Raw genomic sequence first — 17,444 nt, 5'->3', positions numbered from 1 at the left:
ATTACCTGAATGGGTAATCATATGGCGTTTCAACTGGTTTGCTGATATAAATTTTTTGTCACACTCCTGGCAGTTGAAGACTTCATGAATCTTGAAATTTAAAGATAAAAAGTGATTAGCGCATGCAAGTAAGGTATCAGATCAAAGGCACAGATTTTCTGAGGTTGCTTTGAGGAAATTTAATGACTTTTCTGCCTTGGGCCAAGTTATCATTTACAATTGCACTGTAATTGCCTTCCTAATAATCTCTTAAGAGTATGGTTATGAAAATAAAACCCAACATTTTAAAAATTACAAGACAGAAAATCTATGGAGGATGAGGGATGTCAGCTAAGTATGAAGGATTTTCAAATGAAAATTAACTGAGAAAATTAGGTTTGATGAAATATTGTAATTAAACTAATTGCGGGAGATCTGATGACCCCAGAGTTCAGATTCATCTATTCATCAGAATGTACTATTAGTTTATTCTATAATGCATGGCATTTGGATTTTATGGAATTATAGAATTAAGCCCAATTCATACCTTTCCATCTATAAACCTGTACTGGTCTCCACATGTCACCATACTACAAAAGAAAATGTACTTAAAACAGACATGAACAGTATACGTAATTCTTATTTATCTCATTAATAAATGCAAATTAATATTCCAATAAGCCAACATGCACTGCCCTTTGGTGATACTAGCAGATTTTTCAGACTCTTCAATATTATTCCAATTAAGACCAAGCTAATAGTTAATGTATTTTTTATATATTGTACTCTACAATATAGGAAGTTTTCCAGGGAACCTTATAAATGCTGGGAACAGGTTGCTGGTCAGTTTAAAGAGTGGGGAATGTCATCCTAGCGAGTTGAATTGGAGCGTGGGAATTGGGGCAATTATAAGTCAAAAGGGAGTATGGGAATAAGGGCACTATTGAGTCAGAGGGAATCAGGGATCTCAGTGAGTCAGAAGGGAGCAAGGAAACAGGGCAGTGTGGGAACTGGGAGCTTCTTGAGACAGAAGGTAAAAGCAGGAATCAGGACCCCACTGCTTCGGAAAACGAGCGTGGTAACCAAGGCTCAGTTGAGTTGGAACAGAGTGCAGAAACAGGGGCCCCAGTGAGTTAGGGAAGGGGACACAGCAAATATCAGCAAGGTAAACCAGAGGCCAAATCAACAGGATTCCAAATAATCAAATGCAGATTATTACAGTTTGATCATGACATTTTTGAATTTTATAAAGGAATTGATTGTGAAATGCTGATAACAAGAATAAAAATGTTTAAGAAACAATAGAAGGGGTATAGTAGGCAAATACTCTGCAGTCTGGTTGCATGGCTGCAAAATCTTAAAGATGACAGTCATTTTGGGAAGCTATTGTCTGAGCAAGGACTTGAGATATTTTGATTATTTCCACACAGCACAGAGGCAAGGGATAACTGTTAAAGCTTGTTTTAAAATTCTTCACTGTTTTGGCAATGCAAACAGGAAAAGATCATTTCCTCTGGTTAGGGTGTCAGTGGCAATGGATCATTGATTTAAAACAGCCACTGAGAGAATGTGAAATGTGGAGTTAGGATAAATCGTGTTGTTCGATGGTTTACTGTAGCATGGAATACACTGCCACAAAAAGAAGCTGGGATAGAAAATATTTTTAAAGAAAAATGAGAATAAAAATCTTAAATTGGAAGAGAAATACAATGGCATTAATCCTGGATTTCTCCAGCAAAGATCAAGCACAGATGCAATGTGGCATCTGGCCATCATCTGTATGTTGGACCACCACTGGTCCTAAACTCAATTGTAAACAGATAAGGAAATATAAGTATTCTATATGCATGACTACAGAATGATAGAATTAACTATTTGAAAAAGGTGAGAAAATATCTGAAATAATATGGTTTTAATTATTTTACTTGATTTTTTATTTCATTACTTCTATAAATTCCCCTGAATATTTTCAGCAATTGAACAATGTATCATTAATAGCAGATTGAAAGTCTAAGTTAATGAAAATGGCAAAGCTATAATTAAAGTTCTCTAAATTGTACCTATTTTGCCTGACTGTAGAAAAATCAGGAATTGCTATGTTAATAGACATTAAATCCCTGCTACCTGGCAGTACCTTTTTAACATCAGACCATATGAATACATTTAACTGACCCCCTGCCATTACACTATAAGCTACAAACAGTAACATCACAGGATGTATTACAATCCTAAAAAAAATTGAACAACAATTGACAACTGTGCATCTTTTAGAGTAACTTAGCATTGGGGATGAGAGGGGAATAAAGAGAAAATTTGTATTTTTGATTTGTCATGACATTTGCTGATACTTAATTAGGTAGTGGCTTTAATTAAATAATAGCCATAAAATGAACAACAAACTGTTTAAACTTCCCTCACGAGCCAAGGAGTAGGATCAAGTGATACTTTTTTCTTCAAACACACAATCTGAGATCTATTTCCCCCACCTTTCACACAATTAGACTCCACCAGCACAAGAAAACTGTAGCATCAAGCTTTCAAAATGAAATCACAACAATTGTAAACATGGTGCAGTCCAACATTTTATCCAGCTTCAGGTACACACACCTGGTGACATCTCTAGTCATACTACAGATGCTTAACACTCAAGTGACATAAACTGAAATCAAATGCTCCAAACAATAGGTTTGATGGAAGACTCATGGGTTTACTTTGCACTATATTCCTGCCTTTCACATTAGTTAAAGTAGCCATCTATTGATATCAAGAGACCTAACTGAGCGATTTCGGAATTCAAATACCTATTGGATCCATTCCATTCTGAAAATGGTGGAGGTCAGGGCAGAGGAATGGTGAATGGGCCACACAAATACAGCAGCATCAAGAGCTCCTCACATCCGATGACTAAGTTCTTACAAGTTATTAAGAGGGATCACCACTCCCATTGTCCCAGGTTTTATTTAACTTAGTCTGTTCACTCCTGCCAATTTTTCTGACATGGCTCAGTCCTTCCAAGCCAGATCCCTAGCACCTTCAGGTAGTTACACTCGATGGTAAAAGGGACAGTTGCTGAAGAACATTGCTTTATTCTTTCTGCAGTTGGTTCTGTCCTTGATGCTACCAAAAACTGGCCAGATATGCTGATTAGTTTGCAGATTGACCATGAATCTGAGCAGGAGATGGTGACATCCGTGCACGACCAGGCATCTTTTGCCTTCACAGAGATATGTAAACTACTGTGAGAGGCAACATCGCAGAGGACTGGCGAGTAGCCAATGTTGTTCCATTATTCACAAAGGGAACCAGAGATAATCCTGGAATCTAAATATTGGTGAATTTCACATGGTAGGGAAGTTACTGGAGAAAATTCTTAGGTATAGGACTTATCAGCATGAGGAAAATCATGGCCTAATTAGCGAGAGCCAGCATGGCTTTGTGTGGAACAAATCACGTCTTACCAACTTGATTGAGTATTTTTGATACATGACGAGAATGACTGATGAAGGTAGAGCTGTAAATGTTGTCTACGTGGACTTCAGTGAAGCATTTGACCAGGTTCTTCATGGGAGGCTCATCCAGATGATTAAGATGCATGGGATCAATGGCAGATTGGCTATTTGGATTCAGAACTACCTTGCCCATAGAAAAGAGAGGGTTGAGGACAAAGGGACTTATTCTAGGTGGAGGGTTGTGATTAGTGGTGTTCCGCAGGATTCTATACTAGGACCTCCAATGTTGTGATGTATATAAATGGCCTGTATAAAAATGTAGATGGGTGGGGTAGTAAGTTTACAAATCAGAATCAGGTTTATTATCAGCAGATTGATTCCTGGGGTGGCAGGACTTTCATATGAAGAAAGACTGAATCGACTAGGCTTATACTCACTGGAATTTAGAAGATTGAGGGGGGATCTTATTGAAACGTATAAAATTCTAGAGGGATTGGACAGGCTAGATGCAGGAAGATTGCTTCCAATGTTGGGGAAGTCCAGAACGAGGGGTCACAGTTTAAGGATAAAGGGGAAGCCTTTTAGGACCGAGATGAGGAAAAACTTCTTCACACAGAGAGTGGTGAATCTGTGGAATTCTCTGCCACAGGAAACAGTTGAGGCCGGTTCATTGGCTATATTTAAGAGGAAGTTAGATATGGCCCTTGTGGCTAAAGGGATCAGAGGGTATGGAGAGAAAGCAGGTACAGGGTTTTGAGTTGGATGATCAGCCATGATCATACTGAATGGTGGTGCAGGCTCAAAGAGCCGAATGGCCTACTCCTGCACCTATTTTCTATGTTTCTATGTTTCTAGCAAGTGTCGTGAAATTTGTTAACTTCGCAACAGCAGTTCAATGCAATACATAATATAGAAGAATAAATAAATAAATTACAATATATGTATATTGAATACTTTAAAAATTTTGTAAGAACAGAAATAATTTATACTTTACAAAGTGAAGTAGTGTTCACGGGTTCAATGCCCATTTAGGAATCGGATGGAAGAAGGGAAGAAGTTGTTCCTGACTCGCTGAGTGTGTGCCTTCAGACTTCTGTACCTCCTACCTGATGGTAACAATGAGAAAAGGGCACGCCCTGGGTGTTGGGGGTCTTTAGTAATGCACGTTGCCTTTCTGAGACACCGCTCCTGGGAGATGTCCTGGTTACTTTGTAGGCTAATGATACTAAGATTGATGGTACTGTGGATAGCATAGGTGACTGGCAAAGAATATAGCGGGATATAGATCAGCTGCAGATATAGGTAGAGAAATGGCAGATGGAGTTTAACCTGGTGAAATATGAAGTGTTCTCCTTGGTAGATCAAACGTAAAGAGACAGTGCACTGTTAGGTGTTTGTGAGCCAGGAGATCTTGCGGTCCAAGTTTGTAGGTGCCTGAAAGTGGTTGCACACATCAATCGGGTGGTTAGGCAGCAAAAGGCATACTTGCGTTTATTACTCAAGGCACTGAGTTCAAAAGTAAGGACATTATGTTACAGCTCTGGTCAGCCCATTACAGGAAGGAAGTCGAGGCTTTGGAGAAGATGCCAAAGAGGTTTACCAGGATGCTACCTGGATTAGAGGGTATGTGCTAAAACGAGAGCTTAGGCAAATTTGGGTTGCTTTCTCTGGAGCGGCAGAGGCTGAGGGGAGATCTGATCGAGGTTTATAAGATCATGAGAGGCATAGATAAACAATTTTTTTCTAGGATTTAAATGTCTAATATCAGAGGGCATGCATTAATGCTGAGAGGGGGTAACTTGAGGGGCATGTTTTTGTACACAGAGTGGTGGGAGACTGCAATGCAATGCTTGGGTGATGGTAAAGGCATAAATATTAGAGACTTTTAAGAGATATTTAGATAGGCATGTGAATGGAAGGAATGTAGATGCATATGATATTGTGTAGGCAGAGGGGATTAATTTATCCGGCCATTTAATTGCTAATTTAATTGGGTCATTGTGGCTGAAGAGATTGTCCCTGTGCTATACTGTACTATGCCCTTTGATAATGCTCCCATGAACTCCTCTCCCCCTAACCATCAAACCAACGACAATGATTTTCTACTTCCTGTCCACTGGATCACAGCAAGCAACGGTAGCAAACCAATGCCATATTTCACCATATGCTGTTTGTCACAATTACAGCCAGATCACTGAGCTCTCTATCGACAAAGGAATACTTTCAGTGAGGAGAATGCCACTCACCAGCACAATCACATTATTTCTTGTAAGTGTACAGAATGGACCCCTTAGTGCTCTTGCTCATCACCTGCATTCAGCATCAGACCTGAATTTGCAAGCACCATCTTCTTGCACACAGATCAAGCATTCCATATCTGAACTCTAAAGCTGTAAGGTTGTATGGAGTTGCTCTGCAGCAACCACACTTCAAATTCCCTCTGCCTCGTGCCAGAATACAGCACCCTATTGCAGACTGTATCTCCCCCATAACACTCCAACCTGTTTAGTTCAGCCATTGCTGAAGTAGCACTGTGGGGCGTCAGATGCAATGAGACACTTTGATCATCATCTTCATTCCCCCCATCCTCCATTTCCTCTACTCTCCTCTCTAGAAGCTTCATCTTCACATGCTCCTCCTGATTCATGGCCCTTTGATTATAGGCTAACAGGACACCTCTCCTCTTACTCTGAAAGGACAAAGCAAAATAAATTTATAACCTCCATGGAAAATACTTCATGTTCTTAGAATAGGACTAACAGTAATGAAGATGATTGCAGTCAATCAAATTAAATGGATGCAGTCATCAAAGCAGAACATTATTAATGAACACAATTCACCTCATTCATGAGGTGGTTTGCCCCTCTGTAGTCATTATGTCTATGAAGAGTAGAGTCTTTTGAGCTTCTGGACTGTGAGGGTGACATCCTTCTTATTACTCGCTGGCTTTAGCCTCCCCAGAGGAGATGTTAGTCACTGAATATGTGAATAGAATGAGTGGGAGGAAGTGTAGAGTCTGTCTGGCTAAGTACATCCAGATGAACCTGCAGTATTACTGGTTGTGTGCAGCCCTCCTTGATATATTTTGTGAGGTCATGAAACCTTAGGTAGCATTGCTTGTTTGTCCAGATATTCTCAGTCCTAGAGGACAGCAGTTGAGGAAGTTCCTGCTGGGCTCTACTTTCATTGGCCTTGGTGTAACTTGTGGCTCCCTGACTACATGAGATGTCCTGCCTTGTGCAGTTATAAGCAATCCTATGTCCCGTTCTGTAAACTCTCCCTCTCCTTCTCTCACGCCTCTCTATCTTAAACGGTACCGTCTTACTTCAGCTTTGCAGGCGCTGAACATCACTGATATGAGCTCTTCAATCAACTGGGTTCATGCCAAACATTCACCACCTATTGACGTTAACCAGACATAAACCCCATTTTATTCTCACAGGTTCTCATCAAGTCTCCCCAGATTCTACCACTCATGTACAATCTAGGAGCAGTGTACAAGTGCCAACTAATCTCCTAACCCACACACCTTTGGAATGCAGGAGGAAACAAGAACACCTCAAGGAAACCCAAATGTAGAGAAAAGGCATCTGAAATCAGAATAAACTATGGTATCTGGCACGGTGAGATAGCCAACCTACTAGCTTTGGCACTGTGTCCTACGTTTAAGTGCTAACACCATTCTCCAATAGCCTTGTAGTAAAGTATCTTCAGCTGAGCAGAATTAAGCTTTGTCCTATCAGAAACCACACAGTTTGTGTATTCTGTGTGGCAACATATTAGCCCTGTACAAACTTGCTTTTGACTAACTATAATATTTTTTAGAGTCAACTTAACTTGGCACAAATATTAAAGTGCAGAAGTAGGCACAATCTAATTTCTAAGCTTTAACTCTTAAACAATGGAGATAATTATTTCATATTGTCCAAATATAATGTTGGACATTGTGAGCTTATTCAGCTCATAAAACAGAGTAATAGAAGAACTTATTAAGAATCTATCATGCACAACTAGACTAAATGGTTTCTTCTGACGGAATTTCAACATAAACATAATTTGCCAAATCACAGTCCATCCCACTTAATACGGTGGCTCAGTGAGTTACAAATGCATTTGTGTCAGCATCTCACATTTGATAAGTTCCCACAAATGCCGAGAAATTAGATGAAAATCAGTTCTGATGAAGGGACTTTTACCTGAAACATTAACTGTCTGTGTGCTCTAACCTGGTGAGTATTTCCAGCATTTGCTTTTTTTTCATTTTAGATCACCAAGAAATTAAACTGCACGATTATGTATCTATTTTAAATGAATACAACTTGATTTTACCCAGATGCAATGGCTTACCAAAGTTCGCTGCGATCAATTTACAGTGGCAAATTCACTGAAAGATTTTTTGACACATTTCTTACCATATCTAAATCACCATATTGATTCACAAACAACTTGCTTCTTGTAATGCAATCCCTATATTTTAATCCTCTAAGATGTATTTTTAAAAACTTCAACCAAAATTATAGTCTTTTTAGTGTATTCTCATGTGTTTGGTGAATCCTTTTGTTTAGTAACAATCATGTGATGTGACTTGGGAATATTTGTTCTGCTAATATAATTATTACAAATATAAATTATTGTTCTATTTACTGATGCTTCAACAGTGATCAAGACAGAGACAGCTGCAGATTTCACTGCTAATGCGCAATAATAAAATCAAGAAAACATTCTATATCTGTAAATTTGTATCACTCTCATATTGAGCCATTAGTTAAAAGACTAGCGAATGTAATTTACTTTCACCCTAATCAATTATCAAATGTTTTCATTGCTTGGGATTGCTAGCGCTCTCATGGGGACTAATTCACCCAACAGAACTATCTAGAGGAAGTATCTCAGTATTAACAGCCGACAGTAGTGACCTGACACCCTCATGCAAGCATGAGCATGCTTGCATGCTGTGAGCAGACTCGAAGGGGGTCTCTTGCCTGCCTGACCTTTCGATGCTCCTGTAGAGTTGCAGCCGAAGAACACTTCTTGTTACACACAGAGCACATAAATCTCCTCCGCGAGTTTCCTGCAGCCAGAAAAGAAACACCATCATATTGTAAAAGTAATAAGCTCAAATAATGAAGCTAAAATAGATGATAGGCTTTTATAACTTTTCCTTTCTTGGTGTCATCACTAGCAAACAAGCAAATTTCCAGAGGACCAGTCAGTAGCAAATGTTCTTTGGTTCAAGAAAGGAAATGGGGATAATCCAGGTAATTATAGGCCAGTAAGCTGAATGTCTGCAGTAGGAAAGATTTTGGATAGGATATCAAGCAATAGAATTTATGCACATTTGGAAAGGCAAAGCCTGCATAAGAACCGGAAGTATAGTTTTGTGTGGGACAGGTCAGGTTTTACTAACTGGAACAAGTTTTTTGTGGTGACAATGGGTAATGCAGTGGATGTTATGTACATGGACATAAGCTAGGTAGGTAGGTTCAAAAAATAAAGGTGCATGGGATCCAGTGTGAATAGCAGGTTTAGATGTAGAACTGGTTTGTCCATAGAAGCTGGGGAGTGGGGATCAATGACCTGGCTAGACATCAGTAAGCAATGAACCAGTGGTATTCTGCAGTGATTGGCACTGGAACCTCTGTTGTTTGTGACACATTAGAATGATTTGGATGAAAATGTAGATGGGTGAATTAGCAAAGTTCCAGATGGCACCATGATTGGAGGAGTTTTAGACAATGTAAAGGACTATCAAAGAATACAGCAGGATATAGGTCAGTTACAGAACTAGGCAAATAAGTGACAGGTGGCATTTCATCCAGGCAAGTGTGAGCTGTTGTATTTTGGTAAGTCATATGAAAAGAGAAAGTGTAGAGGAAATGATAGACCCCTTAACAGCACTAAGGTTCAGGGGGATCTTGGGGCACTGGTCCATAGTCCACTGGATAAAGTGATAAAAGCGACGTGTTTGCTGCACTGGTAGGGGTGGTGAGTATAACAGTAAGTAAGTCACGTTGCAGCTGTATAATACATCAGTCCGTGCTTGAAATATTGCATGAAGGTCTGAATGTCCCAATATAGAAAAGATATGGAGTCAGTGGAGAGAGTGCAGAAGAGCTTTATCAGGATACTGCCAAGATTAGAAGGTTAGAGCTATGAGGAAAGATTGGACAAGTTGGGTTGTTCTCTCTGGACTGAGGGGAGAGGCTGGTCAGGGGTTGAGGGAAGCCTTGGTAGAGGTTTTTTTTAAAATTATAAACAGTTTAGGGTAGAGAGTAGGTGTCTGGAATAGGTTATTAGACGTTGTAGTAGAAAGCAGATGGAGTTTAAGAGACTTTTGGATAGATAAATACATATAAAGGGAATGAAGGGATGTGGAAAATACACAAGAGGAGGAGATTTAGTAAAAATTGGCATCAAAATTGGCACAACATTATGGACAGGATGGCCTGTCCAATGCAGTATTGTTCCATGTCCTATGTTCGATACTTGTTTTAATTCCATTAAACAAGATTGTAATTCTCAGTGATGCATGCCATTTAATATTAACATCCAAAATTGACTTGAATTACAAAGATAATGATTACTCCAAACTATTATGTAGCAGTCTTTAAATCAATAATATCAGGACACCTCACTCTCATGATTGGAGTATGGTCAAGCTCTTCCTTCTTGTCAAATCATCATTATTTTCAGAGCCTTGTTATACTTGAAGGAATACAATTTAGCACTAATTCAGAAGGTTCATTCTCCTTTACAGGAGAGCAAAGAAAAGCTCTCTCTAATGAAAATTAGTTAATTAAATGGTCTCTGCAACTTCCATGTGCAACTAATGAACAAGACTAATTCATAAGCAATAAAATAACAGCAAAATGTTAACATTCCAGGAGCGTGACCAGTATCAGTAGTTTACAATGTCATCAGTTTATTCAGATAAGTGTGTAAAGTGCAATTGTCACCATTTAAAGGCAGAAATTACATTCAATACAAACCGTATGAATTCTTAAATCAAGTTTATAATCAATCTTTTGCAAGTGTCAGGTATAAGAATTCCAAGTAAAAGCCTGATACTTTGTCAGCATTGCAACTTTAGATAATGCAGCTTTTTGAAGTTACAACATATGTTCATTACTGAAATTATTCAGTAGACTGACAACCAGTTGCGACTTTCTTATATAAAAAGGCTAATACATTTTTGTTGAGATTCTACAGAGTAGATCAGAATCAAATTATGACAAAAAAGATCATTCTGAGATTCTCATACATACAGCCAGATTTGCTACCTACGCTATTCAAAATGTATTTGTTTTGCTAGAAAATAAAATGTGCATAACAGAAAAAGTTGCAAAAATAAATGGTTAGAGGAAAAAAAACAAAATACTCTTTTGCTAATTTGTGAATCTTGCTCAAAATTTAATTGCAGTATCCTGAAGGCTTCAACAAACTGAGCTATTTAGGCTGGCCTTTCTGGAATCAAGTTTTAACTCTGTAATAAAATATGTATTTTGTTTGTTAATCACATCCACCCAGAATTAAATTTTCCAAAAGACAGCAGTGCTAACAGAGGTTAAGCAGTTCATTTTTTCAATTTATGTCTCATTTACAATTCATTAAAACCCAGAACACTTAACCACATGAATTACATTTGGTTTTGTTATACTGCAGCTCAATCATTCAGTCATTAAGTTTAATATAATTTCTACATCAACTAACAAAAATATTTGAAGAATTAGCAGTTAAGAAAGAAACACCATAACTGCATGAGCATGCTGGTTCTGTACAGCCTGCTTTTATCAGTTTACACATACTTACTTGCTGTACTACTGTAGGTCATTTGCCACACATAATTACTAAATGCCACAAACTAACTGATCAAAAGGAACATGAACAACTAAAAGAGAGCCATTTCTAGGTCATTCATGATATATGTGCTGATTCAATTAGCAGTCTATTAATATCCAATGTATTTTCCAAAATCATCTTCATTTCAATAATATCCATAAATTAGATCCACTTTATCTTGCCAATGACATTAATCATGACACTCTTGCTGCACCAATACTTGAATATTACATTGTGTGTTAAAGGTCAATCACCAGATGTATTTCACTTCCTTTATTTAGCTGGTTCAAGAATTGATAGAACATGTAGCTAATGTACCAAGACCTGCTCCGTTCCATAACTAATGAGCATCTGTTTCATACTCACATATTTACTTCACATCTAGCGCACAATCAAAGCAACGATTGGACTTCAATATTTTTGTTCAATTTAACTGATTGAAAGCTAATGACGCTAGACCTGTTAAATGCTTCATGCAATTTCAACATTTTTGTAAGGATTGATTTGTCCTTTTTTAAAATTAAACAGGTACGTAGCTACTATTCATTAATTTCACCACTGAAAATCAAATATTTAAAATAATTGAGACATGCTTTAAACATCTACAGATATGATTGGTCTAAACCGTAGTCCGAATTACAACTGCATTAAACCAGCTAATGACGCTGTTGTTATATTTCTGAAAATTCAATTCCTTGTCACACCTTCAGAAAACAATGCTTACTAGGAGTTGGTAGTGAACATTACTAAAACTAATAAAAATAATTCACCCTTTCATGGGGCAATGGAGCTTGGACCTTACATTTTCTTGATTGACCAAAAGGGAAATTTCACTGTAATCTCAGTACAGGTACTGAGCAACACTGCAAAAAAGACTGACTTGAACAATTTAACTGAACACCACAAATCATTTATAGTCATTTTTTTGTAAAAGAATGCATTTTCAAACTGCAAAAGGAGCACAAAGAATTCAAAACATTGCTTCCAGGAGTTTCAACTATTCCATCTTTACAATTAAGTCCAACACTAGACCTGTTAAATGCTTCATGCAATTTCAACATTTTTGTAAGGATTGATTTGTCCTTTTTTAAAATTAAACAGGTACGTAGCTACTATTCATTAATTTCACCACTGAAAATCAAATATTTAAAATAATTGAGACATGCTTTAAACATCTACAGATATGATTGGTCTAAACCGTAGTCCGAATTACAACTGCATTAAACCAGCTGTTGAGCAGAGAAGATTACTTATTTTAGGTGCAAACATTCAGGAATATGTTCCATGCAGATATTAGGATACAAGCAGTGATATTAATGTCATTGGGGATTTAGGGAGATCAAGTTCTCCCCAATATTCACTTCTAGCATTTCTCACATTACCCGCACATTAGCAAAATATAATTGTATAGACGCTCAATAAGCATACTATAAAAAGTACAACCTGCGCCATAACTCTATGGATCATACAAATTACTTTCTTTGCTCATTGCTGTGTAGCTCCTTAAAAGCCACTACAAGAAGAAAAAGCAGGGATTAGATTTTATTAGAAACACTGTGAGCTTGCTAAAGTCAGTATGCATTCATTCCACACATGATCCTTTTTCTACCCCACAACTACTCTCCATCATTTCTACCAGAACCATCACTGGACTAACGAAAATTGGCATTTATTCCTACAAAATAGAAGAGATGCAGAAACTTCTCTAAGTAAATCAATACAAATTATGACAGCAAAGCCTGTCAAATTATAATCTAAACATATCCTTTCTCACAGTCATTACAATCACTAGCTTCTACACTGATGAAAGTACAAAAGTTGATCATTATCAATCAATCAATAAACATAGCTATTAACTAAAGGGCAGACATACGAATATAAACATGTCCAATAACTAGTTTTTTCAAATCAATCAAAACAAAAATAGAGCTTAATAAAAAAAGGTATAAAAAGTGCAACTGTCTTTATAGTTTATTGATTCACTCACAATAGAGATGAAATAGAAATACATGGCTACACACCTCTAACCTATAGACAATAAAATGTGACAAGCATGTTCCAAAATACTTCCAAAATTACTAATTTGATAAAGGACATAATTCACATTTTGTGAAACAAATAAAGCTGTTACATCTATAAAAAAGTCAATATTAGGCAGTTAATTTTGAAACCGGCAGCTGAAATCAAGTTAACAAATTTATTAGAATTTGTTGAGAAAGTAACTAAAAAGATATAGAGGAGCCAGGGTGAAGTGCACTTGGATTTCCAAATGGTATTTTGTAAAACATTGCGCAGACATTTCAGTGACTGGGGTTCAATTAGGATTTGACCATGTGGGTATTCATTTCTACAGTTCCTCCAGCATCTACAGAATCCCGTGTTCTTGGGTATAATTTAGATGCCCTCGTTTCTTCCCAAAGATGTGTGAACTTGTAGGTTAAACTATAACTGTAACATGCCTCTGGTGTTGAAGTGAGTGATATAATCTGGAAGGAATCGGAATATAGAACAGGCTCTTCAGCCCTCAATGTGGACCAAGGCAATCTAACTAATTCCATCTGCATGTACATAGTCTACATCCCTCTATCCTCTGCCTCTTCATGTGCCTCTCTAATTGCATCTTAAACATTACTATTGTATCTGCTTCCACCACCTTCCCTGGCAATGCATTCCCGGCATCTAACATACTCTGCATAAAAAATCTTGTTTTGTAAATCATTTAACTTCCACCTCTCAAACTTAATATGAATGTAAATGACTATATATGCTATCTGCATAGCAGAATTAGCATGTCTACGTAGCAGACATGGAAGCAGAATTAGGCCATTCAGCCCATCAACTCTGCTCTGCCATTCCATCATGATGACCCCAGATCCTATTCAACGCCATACACCTGGTCTTTCACCATATCCCCTGATGCCCTGACCAATCAGGAATCTATCAATTTCCACTTTAAATATAACCAAGGACTTGGTCACCACCACAGTCTGTGGCACAGCATTCACAGATCCACTACTCTCTGGCTAAAAAAAATTCCTCAATTCTGTTCAAAAAGGTCACCCCTCAATTTTGAGGCTGTGCTCTCTAGTTCTGGATACCCCCACCACTGGAAACATCCTCTCCACATCCACCTTATCTTTTCCTTTCGACATTCGGTAGGTTTCAATGAGATCCCGTGCATTCTTCTAAATTCTGGTGAGAACTGCCAAATGCTCCTCATATGTTAACCCCTTCATTCCCAGAATAATTCCGTGAATCTCCTTTGGACTCTCTCCAATGACAATACATCCTTTCTGAGACATGCAGCCCAGACGTGTTAACAATACTCCAATTGCAGCCTGACTAGTGTCCTTATAAAGCCTCAGCATTATCTCCTTGCTTTTATACTCTACTCCCCTGGAATAAATGGCAACATTGCATTTCCCTTCTTTAACACAGACACAACCTGTAAACTAACCTTCTGAGAGTCTTGCAGGAAGGCTCCTAAGTCCCTCTGCACCTCTGGTATTTTATCTGCAAACTTTGCCACAAAACCATCAACTCCATTATCTAAATCACTGACAAACTATGTGATAAGTAGCCGTCCCAATACTGACCCCTGAGGAACAACTCTAGTCACTGGCAGCCAATGAGAAAAAGTCCCCTTTATTCCCACTAGCTGCCTCCTGCCTGTCAGCCATTCCTCTATCCATGTCAATATCTTCCCCTGTAATGCCTTAGGATTTTGTCTTGTTATGCAGCCTCCTGTGGTACCTTATCAAACGCCCCCTGAAAATCTAAGTAATGGCATCCACTTCCTCTCCTTTGTCCACCCTGCTTGTTACTTCCTCAAAAAACTCTAACAGATTTGTCAGTTAAGATTTCCTTTCACGGAAACTAAGCTGACTTTGACTTATTTTATTATTAGTCTCCAAGTACCCCAAAACCTCATCCTTAATAATAGACTCCAACACTCTCCCAACCACTGAGGTTAGGCTAACTGGCCCATAATCTCCCTACTTTTGCCTTCCTCACTTCCTAAAGAGCGGAGTGACAATTGCAATTTTCCAATCCTCTGGGACCATGCCAGAATCAAGTGATTCTTGAAATCCTGCTGAAGGGTCTCGGCCCAAAACTGACTGTACAGATTTCCATAAATGCTGTCTGGCCTGCTGAGTTTCTCCAGCGTTGCGCATGTGTTGCATAGATTTCCTCATTTTTAATCCTTGGTAGATCATGACTTTATCTCTTCAGTAACGTCTCTCAGGACTCTGGGATGTGGTCCATCTGGTGCAGGTAACTTATCCACCTTTTGAGTTTGTCTAGCACTTTTTCTTTTGTAATAGCAATGGCATTCACGTCAGCTTCCTGACGCTCATGACTCACAGACCTCTGGCATCTCTACAGCATAAAACGGAACTACTGCAGATTACTATAATACATACACACACAAAATTCCCATTAACTGGGAAACGTTATTACCAGTATGTTTTTGTCCAATTAACTGAAGTTTCATGGAAATAGTTAAAAAAGTTTTAAAGGTATAAAAAAGACTGAGTAACAGATTATGTATTGAAATAAAATATAGAACTAGATATAATACTACAAGTTTTACTGCAGTGCTATAAAATTGTGTTACTGTTAACAGTTATCAAAGGTAAGCTGTCATGTACTTTTGATTAACTGTAAATGAATAAAATCCGTGCAAACACCAAGTGCAGATAATGAACTGCCTTCATACAATACCAACATCAACAGCATCCTCCAAATCTTCATTTTTATTGTAAAATTCAAGATGATCATTAATACTTTCAAATTCTCCATAGTTCCTAACTTGCTGAAGTTCCTTTCTCTTTTTGGGTACAGGAACAATGGTGGATGTTTTGAAACAGGAGGGCACTCGACACTGGGAGAGGGAGAGATTAAAAATGTCTATAAGCACACCTGCCAGTTGTACTGCACATACTGAGTACTCGCCCTGGGATGCCGCCCCTCCCACAGCCTTCTACTATCCACACATTGGAAACACCTGCGTACATTGGCCTCAGAAATGACCAAGCTGCAGGTAAAATCAGCTGTAGGCCTCCTCAGGGGCTGATTGCTCGCAACATCAAATTGAGCATAAAAACATTTAGCTTGTCTGGGAGAGAGGCAGCGATGTTGGAAACTCCGCTGCATTTAGCTTTGAAGTCTGCGATGTTGTGCAGACCTTGCCATAATCTGCATGTGTTTTTGGTGGAAAGTTGTGCCTGAATCTTGTCCGTGTATTGTTCTTTTGCTGCCTTGATGACTGTGCAGATCGTAGCTGTTTTTCTTGAGTTCCTGTTGTCACAAAAGAAAGCTGAAACCTGGACTTCTTTGATTTACGAAGTCATCAGTGTGGTTTATTCTCCCTCATATTAACAGACAACTTGCGCAATTCACTGTGATTCTGCTTGCTAAACTTAGAGCAACAACGGGATATGGGTCAGAGTTTTAAAAGGTATCCCTCCACGGGACAGCTGGTCAAAGAAGTGAAGGGAATGCATGAAACACAGTGGGAGAGTACAAGCTCTGAACAGAAAGAAATAGTGAAGAAGGGAGGAATTTTATTGACATAAACCATGAATAGGATAACTACTCCAACAATTTGGGGGCAGGAAAGGTGGTGAGATAGAGGAAAGCAAAGAGAATTAGTCAGGTAGAATGAGACAGAATGGGAGACTTAAGGTTAGAGAGAGAGAAAAAAGAGAGATGGAGAAAAGCAGACAGGAATAGAGGGTCAGGCAGACAAACAGAGATACACAGGGAGGCAGAGTGGCAAGTTAGTATGAGGAGGATAAAGAGCATATGGAGAAAAAAAAATGAGGGAAGAATAGAGAGGTAAAAAGAGTGGTCAATATAAAGATAATGAGTGGGGAGGATAGAGAGAGTAAGCATTAGATACAATGGGGATATACAAAGAACAAAATGAGGAAAATGAAGAGGATAGAGATTGTGAGAAGAAAAAACAGAGATGGGAAAAAGAAAGATCATGAGTGGTGAAGAGAGAGTCAGGAAGTAGGGAGAAGCCAGAGAAGGAAAACAGAATAAAGAGTAGACTGGGGAAAGTAGATAAGGGAGGAGGAGAGAATGAGAGAATATGACCAAAAGCCTGCACAGTTCAAAGCAGTATTCCTTTATGTGTGGTTTTGAATTAACAATCTTATACAAAATAGT

At 38.4% G+C, this 17,444-nt stretch overlaps 1 protein-coding gene across 4 annotated transcripts in view; it reads right to left on the bottom strand.

Annotated features, from left to right (window-relative positions):
- prdm5 (PR domain containing 5) overlaps positions 1-17,444 on the bottom strand; it is a 305,611-nt gene that overhangs the window by 189,749 nt on the left and 98,418 nt on the right. For 3 of the 4 annotated variants that reach the window (XM_059988749.1, XM_059988750.1, XM_059988752.1), the window contains 2 exons: positions 8,420-8,499; positions 6-90 (listed from right to left, as the gene is read on the bottom strand). In XM_059988749.1, the coding sequence (XP_059844732.1) occupies positions 6-90; positions 8,420-8,499 (165 nt within the window). The remainder of the gene's footprint in view (positions 1-5; positions 91-8,419; positions 8,500-17,444) is intronic. The other variant, XM_059988751.1, reaches the window with a different exon arrangement.

The sequence above is a fragment of the Hypanus sabinus genome, chromosome 14 (assembly GCF_030144855.1).
Source record: "Hypanus sabinus isolate sHypSab1 chromosome 14, sHypSab1.hap1, whole genome shotgun sequence".
In the NCBI taxonomy this organism is placed as follows: Eukaryota; Metazoa; Chordata; class Chondrichthyes; order Myliobatiformes; family Dasyatidae; genus Hypanus; species Hypanus sabinus.
Note: the sequence above shows the minus strand (reverse complement) of the source record. Positions and strands in the feature narration are given on the sequence as shown.